This window comes from Osmerus eperlanus, chromosome 7 (genome assembly GCF_963692335.1).
Source record: "Osmerus eperlanus chromosome 7, fOsmEpe2.1, whole genome shotgun sequence".
NCBI lineage: Eukaryota > Metazoa > Chordata > Actinopteri > Osmeriformes > Osmeridae > Osmerus > Osmerus eperlanus.
This window is the reverse complement of record NC_085024.1, coordinates 11,176,817-11,190,008: the sequence shown is the minus strand read 5'-3', so window position 1 is coordinate 11,190,008 and position 13,192 is coordinate 11,176,817. Positions and strand designations below refer to the sequence as shown.

The 13,192-nt window shown below is 46.1% G+C and overlaps 1 protein-coding gene and 1 long non-coding RNA gene across 2 annotated transcripts in view; both read right to left on the bottom strand.

Annotated features, from left to right (window-relative positions):
- Nucleotides 1–804, bottom strand: part of LOC134023030 (interleukin-1 receptor type 2-like) — a 209,044-nt gene extending 208,240 nt beyond the window's left edge. The window contains 1 exon segment of the mRNA XM_062464840.1: nucleotides 786–804. Coding sequence (XP_062320824.1) covers nucleotides 786–789 — 4 coding nt within the window. The 5' untranslated portion in view covers nucleotides 790–804.
- A 9,964-nt stretch (nucleotides 805–10,768) lies between these two features.
- Nucleotides 10,769–11,430, bottom strand: LOC134023035 (uncharacterized). Its single transcript, XR_009930728.1, has 3 exons — nucleotides 11,335–11,430; nucleotides 10,874–11,132; nucleotides 10,769–10,813 (listed from the first exon to the last, which is right to left on the bottom strand). It is a non-coding gene; the product is annotated as an uncharacterized LOC134023035 (long non-coding RNA).
- Between the last annotated feature and the right edge of the window lie 1,762 nt (nucleotides 11,431–13,192).

Genomic DNA, 13,192 nt, shown 5'->3' with positions numbered 1-13,192 from the left:
GCGAAAAAGGAGGCGTGTTCCGGCGCAAACGTTCCCTGGTGCTATTTTGCAGTTTTTGAAAAACAATTCCGCCACTGACCAGGAAAAATTATTCAGATGCTATTTTAAGGGCGCAAGCTTGGTCCGTGCGCACTGCTGGCGAGGCTTTCTGCGAAGCTACGTTACATTGTTTTGATTTATGGCGTGTTACATTTCTTCAATGATTATAAAAAGATTTTCATGAGAAATCTCTATGTATGTAAACATGATTTGTAACAATTGTGGCAATTTTCTCCCACGCCTGTTTAACCAAAGCTAATTTGGGTGGGTTTCTTCTCCCATCTCCATCAGAATCAGAATTTGGTTTATTCTCCATGTAGCCTATGTTACACAAACACAGAATTTACTGTGGCAGGAAGGTGCAAACAATAAACATATACGGGTCTTAAATTAAGTACAAAAAGTACAACAGTTAAACTAATTCCAAGAACTAAACAATTTTAAAAATAAAATATAGGGTAAGAATTTAAATGAGCAGCATGAGCGGGCAATTTAGTGCAATGAGAAAACTGCTCTGCCTTTCCCATACAATGTCACTTCTCTATCTGTTACGGCCCTGACTAGAACGTCGGTGTCCTCGGCTGTGAACCGCTCCTGGCGTGCGCCTGGCAAATCCGCCGTTATAATAGCAATCCGCCATGGAACAAGCGCTGCTCTTAAAGGGAATGTGAGATGACGCTCTGATTGGTTTATTGCACGTTACGCCCAAACCACACCCATTAGTAATGTAGCTACTTCGGACCTACCCATTTTAGATTTGCGCCAGGCGCAAAGTCATTTATCCCGCCGGCAAAATAGCAACCAAGCCGGAGTCCCGCCCTCAATGTTACTTGCGCTTTGCGTTTTGATACTTGCGTTTCAGATCGATAAAATAGGGCCCTATGTCAGTTAATTCTGCCGGTGGCACTCCTTCAGGCGTCATTTGGTTCAGACAAACCTGTCCCTCTGTGCTTGGGAGCCGGCACAGAAGATCTGTGTTCTGATTTGTGCAGCAAGGGCGGTACTTTACTTGGAATTGAAAGTTAGCAAGCTGGGCCACCCATTGTTGCTCCACGGCCCCAAGCTTTGCAGTGTGGAGGTGGACCAGGGGGTTGTTATCTGTATATACTATGAAGTCTGCCCCCCACAAGTAATCTCAAAACTTCTCTGTTACCGCCCAATAAAGGGCAAGCAGCTCGAGTTTAAAATAACGTTAATTCTGGTCATTCTTCTCAGAAGGCGAAAGGCTCCGGCTTGCATAGGCAATAACCCTCTCCTTATTATCTTGAACTTGGGACAGGACTGCCCCTAAACCCCCTACGCTGGCATCAGTATAAACAACAAATGGCTCGCTAAAGTCTGCATATGCCAGGAACGGTGCGCTTAACAGAGTGCCCTTTAGCCGGTCAAACGCTTGTTGACATTCAGGGCTCCAAGCCGCTGGACGATTCTTCTTCCCAAGGGTCGCAGTAACAGCCAGCAAGCTATTGAGGGGGCCAGCAATCCTGGAGAAGGAGGGAATGAAACGTCTGTAGTAGCCAGCAAATCCAAGAAATGAACTCACCTGTTTAGTGGTTTCTGGTTGTGGCCAGTCACGTACTGCTACTATTTTCCCCGGATCTGTGGACACCCCTGCTCTACTCACCAAATGGCCCAAATAAATTACCCCCCTTTGGACAAAATCGGCACTTCTTGGGTTGCAATTTTAGTCCATGCTTGGAAAGTCTCTGAAACACTTTCTCGAGATGTTCAATATGGGTGTCAAAATCAAGTGAATAGATAATGACATCATCTAAATAAATCAACAGGTAGTCATTTACCTTATCTCCCAAACACTTCTGCATGAGTCGCTGGAATGTAGCGGGGGCATTAGTTTTTTTTGTCCAAAAGGCATACGATTGAATTCAAAGAGCCCCACCGGCGTGGTGAATGCAGTCTTTTCCCTGTTGAGAGGATTCACTACTAACTGCCAGTAGCCACTGCCCTGGTCTAGAGTTGAGTACCAGGCGGCTTCTTTGAGGCAGGTAAGGGATTCCTCGATGCGAGGGAGGGGATATGCATCCTTGTGGGTCAAGGCGTTAAGCCGGCTATAGTCCACACAGAACCTCCAGGTCCCATCCTTTTTCTTCACCAGAACTATTGGCGCAGCCCAGGGTCTGGAACTGTCTTTTATGACTCCAGACTCCAACATGCCAGCCAGCAGTCCTCTAAGCTGTACATAAAGGCTAGGGGTAATTGGTCGATATCGTTCTCGACTTGGAGGGGCATTGCCCGTAGGGATATGCTGTAAGACAGCATCATTCTTACCAAAATCCTCCTTGTGAGCAGAGAATACACTAGACCAGTGGGTGAGTAGGGTTTCTAGCCTTAACTGCTGTTCTGACTCCAGGCCCTCCATGTTCAAGCATAAGGGTGTCCATATGTGCACTTGGCACCAGGACACCTGAGGTTTTAGTTCGATAACCGACTTTGTAGTCGAATCGTCGGACCTGGGGCCGAATGTCTTGGACAATCAGGTGAGGAGAGGGGCGGAGCTGTCAACTGATCACCACCTGGTGGTGAGTTGGCTACGACGGTGGGGGAGGACGCCGGTCAGGCCTGGCAGGCCCAAACGTAATGTGGGGGTCTGCTGGGAACGGCTGGCAGAATCCCCTGTCAGAAGGAGCTTCAACTCCCACCTCCGGGAGAGCTTCGATCATGTCTCGGGTGGGGCCGGGATTCGACCGTAATCTCTGGGGCTCATGTGGGGGGTGCTCCGGGAGTACGGGGTACCGGATTCCCTGATCGGGGCTGTCCGGTCCCTGTACGACCGGTGCCAGAGTTTGGTCCGCATTGCCGGCAGTAAGTCAAACTTGTTCTGGGTGAGGGTTGGACTCCGCCAGGGCTGCCCTTTGTCACCGATTGTGTTCATAACTTATATGGACAGAATTTCTAGGCGCAGCCAGGGCGTCGAGGGGGTCCGGTTTGGTGACCTCTGGATCGGGTCGCTGCTTTTTTCGGATGATGTGGTCCTGATGGCTTCATCGGGCCGTGACCTTCAGCTCTCACTGGAGCGGTTCGCAACCGAATGCGAAGCAGCTGGGATGGGAATCAGCACCTCCAAATCTGAGGCCATGGTTATCGACCGGAAAAGGGTGGAGTGCAATCTCTGGGTCGGTGAGGAGATCTTGACCCAAGCGGAGGAGTTCAACTATCTCGGGGTCTTGTTCACGAGTGAGGGAAGAATGGAGCCCGAGATCGACAGGCGGATCAGTGCGGCGTCTGCAGTGATGCAGGCTCTGCATCGGTCCGTCGTGGTGAAGAAGGAGCTGAGTCAAAAGGCGAAGCTCTCTATTTACCAGTCGATCTACATTCCTACTCTCACCTGTGGTCACGAACTGTGGGTCAAATCAAATCAACATTTATTTGTATAGCCCTTTTTACATGCAAGCATGTCACAGAGGGCTTCATATACGCCCATAGAACTGCCCCTCAACCAACCTAAACCCTCAGGGAAGACAAGGAAAAACTCCCAGAAAAACTCACTACAGGAGAAAAAATTGAAGAAACCTTGGGAGGAGCAATTCAGTGAGGGATCCCCTCCTCCAAAGACGGTTGGTGAAAGAGAGGAGCAGAACACAGGCTTAACATAGTCATACAGCAGGGAAGTGTCAATGGGTTTTGAAACACCAAAATCCATTGTTCAACTTGGTAGATGTAGGAAGGGACCGGAAAACTTGCTGTTGCCCGTCATGGAGACTGGTTTCCGTTTGGCGACCAGGTCCAGCGTTGGCTTGGCGACCAGGTCCAGCGTTGGCAGACCGACGACCAGGCAGGTGCTGACAGCTCAAACCCCCCACACCACAGGGGATGTGTGGAGGGGGGACAGAGAGGGGAGAGCAGCGATTAGAGAAGGCCAGGAGCAGCTAACAGTTACAGTCATATTTAGAATGAGATCCCCACTGGTCAAGTGTGGACTAATGCAGCAATTTAGCAGAGCAAAAAAGGGTATTTGATGCAGCCCTAGAATCAGAAGAATCAGAATCAGAATTGGTGTTTATTCGCCATGAAAGTTTGCACAGACAAGGAATTTACTTTGGCAGGAGAGCCTACCTAGGCAGCCATTTTCGGCGCCAACTAGAAAGTTACAGCATAACATGAGGAGAGGGGAGGAGAGAAAAAGGCAACCCCCAGACAATGCTCCTAGAGGAGTACAGTGTGGGAACAGGCAAAAACCTCAGCACATAAGCCCAACACATTTACAAAAACACGTGGCTTGCAACGGGGAGTGGGGGGGGGGGGGGGGTAGACAAGCAGCATCTGGACCTGCAGCCATGTAGGCACTGGACACCGACCCCCCAGCCACCCTGGGGAAACAAGCAGGCGAAGGCGTTGGATGGGGGTGGGGGGGTGGTGATATCTGTAGTAGGTGAAAGTTAATGTGTGCGTAGGTCTGGGTTGGCGCCCTCGACCTAGGCCACAATCAGTCCGATTCTCCCTATGCAGATTGTGTTGGCAAGGAGACATCCTTGGTCATGACCCGGGCAGAGACCAAACCACAGATGTCGGTGGGGGTGGGGGGGGGGAAGGGAAGAGAAAGATAGTCTCGCTTCAGTGCTCTCCAGGGGAGTTGTTTTCCAGCAACGGCCTTGGCCAAGACCTGTGCTGGTTACGGGGCCGAAAGTGGATAAGATTGGGGTAGTTGTTTTGACAAGTAGCCGCGACTCAATTTTCACGTCCACCCTTCAGGAAGGTCTCCATCTCCTCCATCTTCCTTTGCAGAGCCGCAAACTTATCCCTGTTGTAATCCATACTGCGTTGTAAATTCACAGTCTGAGCTCTAACAGCTCTGCCCAACGCATCAATCATGTCGGGCAGCCTAACGGGGCTTTTGATGGTTGCAGCCGTTTCCTTGATTTTCCGATATACAAAGCCAGCGCCTATTCCAAACAGCAGAAAGCCTGTAATCACGGTTCCGAATATGAAGATGTCTTCAACGTCCTCCACGGAAAGCGCCGCTAGACACATGACACACCAATTCGCCCACGCGTCCATCGTGTAGCCACCTGCGAACGTCCCGTCAGGACAGTTAGGTTCCCCAGAACCCGAGCTTCTCTTCGAGAAGATGGTGTCAATTGCATTGAGAGACCAGCTAATTAATTCCATGCTTCTAGTTTCGGAGAGTGATGATGAGAGAGTATCTTGAGACAGACAAGACAGAGCCAAGCAGGGAAGGTCAGGGAGGGGAGGAGAGAAAAATGTGACCGCCTTCGTCGAGAGCCAAACGAAAACAGACACTAAGACAGCGCCAGCCCCCCTCGGTTGGAACATGAACGCTGTTCCAGGGGAGAGAACTCTAAAATAAGTTGTATTTATATAATAAGGGTGAGAATGCCCCATCCCCCGGAAACTATAACAATAACAATATACAGTAACAGGTTTACTTTATTTGTAAAATCTAGATGTTACATGTAAAAGTTACATGTGATACACACAAACAAACACACACCCCAGGTTTACATAGAAAGTACATACACACACTTACATTTAACAGTCATAGAATTGACTAAACAAGAACGTTTTTAACCTAATTTTGAATGTCGAAACAGTATCAGCCTCCTTAATTGAGACAGGTAATTTGTTCCAGAGAAGCGGTGCTCTATATGAGAACGCCCTGCCTCCAGCAGTTTTTTTCTTAATTTTGGGAACCACCAGATAGCCGGCATCTTGAGATCTAAGTGTCCTTGCGGGGCGATAGTGTACAAGGAGACCAGAGAGGTAGGGTGGTGCCAATCCATGCAGAGTTTTGTAGGTTAGTAATAGAACTTTGAAATCAGCTCTGGCTTGGAAAGGGAGCCAGTGTAAAGAGACGAGAGTAAATGTTATGTGATCAAAAATCCGGAGCAACATCACCCCCGACCAACCTGATCTTCCCTCGGATCATGCCCCCCATGATGGCCTAGCCCAAGGGTCGGGAACCTTTTTTGCCTGGAGAGCCACTTTTACCATTTTGTATTTTTTTAATCTCAGAAGAGCCACAAAAAGACGGTTACAAGAAAAAGTTTGGATATTTAACTAACAGTTACTTTTATTCAACGTTTTTTTAACCCTTGTGTTATCTTCGGGTCATTCTGACCCATCAGTCATTGTGACCCACCGTCGTATTGCGACAAATTTACCGCATACAAAAACAAAGTGAAGCATTTTCTTTTAACTGTTGGGCTGTCTCAGACCCCCCACATTGCAAAGGTTAAAAGAAAATTATTTTTATTTGTTTTTGTATTGGGTAAAATTGGGTAAACACAACAATGGTTCGCTATGAACCATTGTTGATGTTCCATATGATCACCATATGATGATGTGCTGGCAGCACAAGGGTTAAATACATTTTCTACTAGTTTTAAAAGTTATGTGACTAGTAACTTGAAATGTAAATGGGAATGTGAAGGATTGAATTATTTTGTGTCTATTCCAATATGTAATGATTGTATTCAATGACACAAATCTGTGTTCTAGAAAGAGTGGTCTGGAGTCGCAGAGGTCCGATATTATCAGCTTTAATGCAGCAGTTGGAAATCAACAAGTACAGAGCTCTGGGGTTGTCTAAGTTTCCCTACCCGCAACAGAGTTTGGGCTGGTTCACGAAGTCCAACTGGCTATCTTTCCCTGCCCCAGCATATCATATACTATGCAATTGAAACACAAGTATCAAAAAAGGGTTGAGGTTGTTCTCTCGTGCATCAGGGAGTTGTTCTTGCCTACGCGTCCCACCTGCTCGGGTGCCATCTCCACCCAGTTTCAAGGTTGTTTCTGAAAATGAAGAGATAGAGACACAAAGAACAGCCTGCTTCCCACTCTCAGTGTGAGACCCTATGTTTAAGCCTGAGCACACTTCTAAGTTTCATAAGACATAACTTTAATAAGCACAATACATAACTTTACTAAGCACAATATATTCTTTAATCCCTCTTTTGATCTCTGAAAACACCAGAGATCACTTAACATAGCCCGGACCAACCACCGCCTCCTCGTCCTGGTCAGCCAGCCCCAGCAACGGCATTTGGAACCCCGTCTTTGGGTTCTCCACAGCCGAGACAATGATCCGGTTGCACAGGGACTTGATACACGGGCAACAATCATGTTGATATTGATATAGCACACTCTTAAGTAAAATAGGGGAAACCTTCTTAGTCCAGTACAATTCTAGTGTGGTCAAGCAGTATCACTCTTGACCTAGTCGTAACCCTCTTTTCCGGACCCTCACATTCGTAGCAATAGCAAACGGTTCATCCTGGCCCTTCTCCACCAACTCCTGCAATGTATGACTGGATTCTGGAGCAGCACAACACATGCTCCAGTGGTACCACGTACTTCCTTTCCCCAGCACCCTTATGGCGTGCAAGGTTCTCTCGATGACCTTGAATGGTCCTGTCCATAAATGTACAACAGGCTTCCCCGAACATCTGATGATGTATTGGGGCAGGTGGGACAGGGTCTTCAAGGGGAAGGGGGGGGGGCAGACCACTCATAGGTCTGATGAGGCATAGGGGCAGATGGGGCAGGGTCTCCAAGGGGAAGGGGTAGATCATCCAGTGAGAAAGGGGGGAGACATGGTCTCCAGGGGAATGGGGCCTTAGAACATTTACATTTATTCATTTAGCAGACGCTTTTATCCAAAGCGACTTCCAAGAGAGAGCTTTACAAAGTGCATAGGTCACTGATCATAACAACGAGATAGCCACAAAACATTGCGAGTAGCCAAAACATGAAGCACACATTGTGAACAACCAAAGTAAGTGCCAAAGGGAAGAACCATAAGAGCATGTAGTTAAACAAGTTACAATTAAACAACATGAACTGCTATAAGTGCAAGTGTACCTGTAAAAAAAAAAAAAAAAAAAAGACAACCAACAATAATAAAAAACAATATATCACAGCGAGTACAAACAATTTTAAATCAGTTACCACTAACCAGAAGAGCAACAAGTCTCTGAGCAAGAGTCATTGTGATCCTTGAGGGAACTAACATCGGGTCAAGCGAACCATTCCTAAGTACCGTTGTACTCCCGGAACAAGTGCGTCTTGAGCCTTTTCTTGAAGGTGGAGAGACAGTCAGTGTCTCTGATGGAGGTGGGGAGTTGATTCCACCACTGGGGGGCCAGACAGGAGAAGAGCTTGTGTTGGGACCGGGTGGTCTTGAGCGGTGGGACCACCAGGCGGTTGTCTGAAGAAGACCGTAGGTGACGGGTGGGGGTGTAAAGCTGCAGAAGAGACTTGATGTAGACGGGTGCAGTCCCGTTCACTGCTCGGAAGGTCAATACCAGGGTCTTGAATCTGATACGGGCCATGATAGGTAGCCAGTGGAGAGAGATGAGGAGCGGGGTAACATGGGAGCGTCTGGGTAGATTGTATCTACCCAGACGTTCTGAATCCTCTGAAGAGGGCGGGTTGCACATGCTGGGAGACCAGCGAGCAGCGAGTTGCAATAGTCCAACTTGGAGAGGACAAGTGCTTGGACTAGCAGCTGGGTGGAGTGCTCAGACAGGTATCTCCTGATCTTCCGGATGTTGTAGAGGGTGAATCTACACGACCGGGAGACCGCAGCAATGTGGGCCGTGAGGGAGAGCTCGTCGTCCATGGTAACCCCAAGGTTCCTGGCAGAGAATGAAGGGGTCACCGTCGCAGATCCCAGGGTGATTGAGAGATCGTGGGAGATGGAGGGTTTAGCCGGGATGATGAGAAGTTCTGTTTTGGCGAGGTTCAGCTGGAGGTGGTGCTCGGTCATCCAGGCGGAGATGTCTGTGAGGCAGGCCTCAATCCCGGATCGGTCGGGGGGAACGACAGGTACAGCTGCGTGTCGTCAGCGTAGCAGTGGTAGGAGAAGCCATGGGAGTTGATTATTGGTCCAAGTGAGGTGGTGTACAGATATAAGAGGAGGGGTCCAAGGACGGAGCCCTGTGGGACACCAGTGGAGAGCTGGCGAGGGCCTGACAGTTTGCCTCCCCAGGAAACCTGGTAGGATCTTCCCGACAGGTAGGATGAGATCCACTGGAGTGCAGTGCCAGTGATGCCCATCTCAGAAAGTCTGGCGAGCAGGATCTGGTTAGGGGGGTTAGGTAGTCAGACCCGCCGGTCTGACTCGTCCTGAAGCAGAAAAGAGTTACAGTCCCAGCATCACCTTATCTCCCATGATCAAGCAGTAACTGAGTCAAATGAGATGCGAACAGTCGAACACCAACGATTAAACACAGATATTGAAATCAAGAACCCATTTGAGGATTTAAAGTGGATATTTTTTTAAAGTTCAAATAAATCCCTCCTTTCACACCCTTATAGGGTGTGACAACAAACCCAAATTTAAAAAAAATATCCCATTACTGATTACACAATGTTTGCATACAAATCAACAATAATGATGAGACTATGCAGCGTTATGGCCAAGTGGTGAGGACACACTGGACACAGTGGGAAAACCTTAATGATTTTATAGGGGAAAACCCACCGTCACTCCACAGAGTGGACATTCGACATCCATGTATCCACGGCAGACCTGGACATGCTCACAGGCCCCCTTCACCACATACATACAACTTTAGCCAAGCTTTTAGAATTGTAATAAAATAAAATAAATTCGAAACAAATAGAAAAACCAGAAATTAGACAGGATATTTTAAAGTTTTCATAAGATCCCTCCTTTCATTGATAACTTTAATCAATACCCAATCTCCTCGTTTGACTCCTCCACTCTTTGGTTTACTGCTTCACCTGGAACAGAATTTAGCAGAAGACATCTCTTTTCTCGTGAGCAATAGGCTTAAGTTGTGGAATTATGATCTTCTATAATTCAATTCAAATGTTGTTAATGCATCTGGTACAGGACTGGGAAAGATTTCAATCCACTGTAAACATATCTATAATTACCAGGCAGTATTGACCCTTCAGTTTTCTTATTGTTGAGCAAACACATGTAACAGCATCTAATAAGACAATACATCATCATTTGATATTCAACTCCTATTAGTCTAGAAATGACAATCTGTTTCTTTGTTCCCTTCTTTAGAAAATCAACTGTTAGTCTAATTTCTTTCACTCCAAAAAACCTTTTCTGTCTTTTAAAACAGTTAAGTTTAAGACCAATATTGTTTTAGATTCTCTATTTTACCAAATCACACCTCTTTTTATCAAAGATATGATAAAAGCAATTTTCATTATGCCAAACTAGAATCTGTATGCTTCTTAAATGAAATAGAGACCAAATAATGTTCTTAATGTAGCTATTAACCAAACATTTTTCCCAACTATATTTTCTATAAAGGTCAGATAGGTAGAACTTCATAACTCGCTTTGCTGCAGTTCAAAACGAGCCAATTAGCTCAAACCATCATAACCACAATTTATCAGACTTGATGAGTCTTCCCAAATTATTTTCAGAACTGAATGTTATAATAACCCTCTTCATGCACTAATACCATTTATTAATACAACATTATCACAGCCTAACTGTTTATCCCAAACAGTATGCCAGGCTCTGATAAAACTCTCAAATAAAACTTAAAATCAAATTTCAATTAAACTAATACATTTAGTTTTTTCTCTTGCTCATTTTTAACCAAATTACATCTAATACCTCTGGGATCACCTTTGTAAGATCTCAAGTAACGGGACTCTTTTAGCAACCACCTTTCTCCATCTCTCCTCGGGATTTCTGTAACTTCTTGGTCAAAGAAAAAAACACACCACACTCCTCTCTATTTTTATTCAACACAAAACAAGTTCAGGGACTCTAACCCTTTTAGGACTTTAGAGGACACTTAACCTCAGGGACTCTAACCCTTTTTAGGACTTTAGAGGACACTTAACTTCAGGGACACTTAACCTCAGGGACTCTAACCCTTTACACAAAACAAGTTCAGGGACTCTAACCCTTGGAGTGGATTTTACCCTCTCCTTTTTTATAAACACAAAACACAAAGGCCTACAGGGACTCTCACCCTTTTTGAAGAAGACTCTAACCTCTCTTTGACAAAGACAAACCAAGTGTTAGGACTCTCACCCTTTTGAAGAGGACTCTAACCTCTCCTTGACAAAGACAAAACACGTATAGGGACTCTCACCCATTTGAAGAGGACTCTAACCTCTCCTTGACAAAGACAAAACACGTGTAGGGACTTCCACCCTTTTGGACAGGACTCTAACCTCTCCTTGACAAAGACAAACGTGTAGGGACTCTCACCCTTTTGAAGAGGACTCTAACCTCCCCTTGACAAAGACAAAACACGTGTAGGGACTTCCACCCTTTTGGAGAGGACTCTAACCTCCCCTTGACAAAGACAAAACACAAAAACGGTTGATTTCTCACCACTGTTGGTTTGATTAGGTACGATGAAACATAGTAATCGTCTAAATTTGGTTCTCAGTTCCGAATAGCAGTACTTTTTTAACAGGTGTCTGTGTCACAGATGTCAGTTGGCCAGCCTATGTTGTCTGTTATTTTAGTTTGGTTTTGACTATTGTTTGCTGTGGTGTTTTCATATTGGTTGCTGTGGTATTTTCATATTGTTTGCTGTGGTGTTTTCATATTGGTTTCTGTGGTATTTTCATATTGTTTGCTGTGATTGTGTGCATGGTGTTGTATGTGCTGTTTGACATCAAGGACGGGGGGAGGGAACTCCCCAGCTGACAGGGACGCAGCCCATCACTGCTAAATGATCCCCAACTGATTGGCCAACCAATGAGAGGAACTCCTTCAAAAAGGAGCGGAGATTGAACAGAAGGCGGGATTCTACTGGGACACACGCAGGAGCACAGAGAAGCGACGATCAAAATTCCGCTGCTCCCATTCGGACTCCGGAGGCACAACCACGGCTCGTCCGATGAACGTAAAGGGAAGTACTTGAATCTCCCCTACACAGTTACTTGTCACTGTGCGAATCAAAAGTAGCCAATTATTATTGTTGTCCAGGCAGGCCTACGCACTGCAGGCGGTGGTCTAAGGGAAGAGGGGAGCCGTGCTGCGCGGAGCCGACGGCGTTCTTGGATCGGAGGGGAAATACGCCAAAGTAGCCATAGGCTACGAGACATTTACATTGTTTTTAGTATTTGGACATTTTTATCCTTTATTATATCATTAAAAACATTTTCTGCATCTGTCTCTCGGCTGTGTGACTGTGGCCCAAGGATAACACCTGCTTTTAACCGTGTCACTAGTGTGACATCTGCTTACCTTTTTTATATTGAGGCGCGCCCGACGATTACGTCTGCCTCCTCGTACCGGTGTATGGGTCTCTCTCACGATCTGTCGGTCGGGCCGGAACCCTCTGGACTCCCTCTTTTCAGCGTCGGGGTCACCATTTGAAGGATTGAATTATTTTGTGTCTATTCCAATATGTAATGATTGTATTCAATGACACAAATCTGTGTTCTAGAAAGAGTGGTCTGGAGTCGCAGAGGTCCGATAATATCAGCTTTAATGCAGCAGTTGGAAATCAACAAGTACAGAGCTCTGGGGATGTCTAAGTTTCCCTACCCGCAACAGAGTTTGGGCTGGTTCACGAAGTCCAACTGGCTATCTTTCCCTGCCCCAGCATATCATATACAATGCAATTGAAACACAAGTATCAAAAAAGGGTTGAGCTTGTTCTCTCGTGCATCAGGGAGTTGTTCTTGCCTACGCGTCCCAGCTGCTCGGGTGCCATCTCCACCCAGTTTCAAGGTTGTTTCTGAAAATGAAGAGAGAGACACAAATAACAGCCTACTTCCCACACTCAGTGTGAGACCCTATGTTTAAGCCTGAGCACACTTCTAAGTTTCATAAGACATAACTTTAATAAGCACAATACATAAGTTTACTAAGCACAATATATTCTTTAAATGACATAAGTTAACAACATTACAACAACAACAACAGTTACCTACCAGAGATTAATGTGACTTCTGGTGCTGCATAGACTTGCTGACGGCCTTTTAGTCTGGCTCATATTTAGTGAGGTGAAGCTTCATGCAAGCATTGAGGCTTTCATCATTTAAACGCGAGCCCAGGTTCGTCTTTATATTTATCATGTGTGAGAAAGATTTCTCACATGCATAAGTGGAACCGAACATGGTTAACACAGCAATGCTAACACGTTGCAAAGTGCGATATGTAATGGGCAGTTCATTCCAAGTTTTTAGGATCAGTTCGTCTTCGGATGGAAGC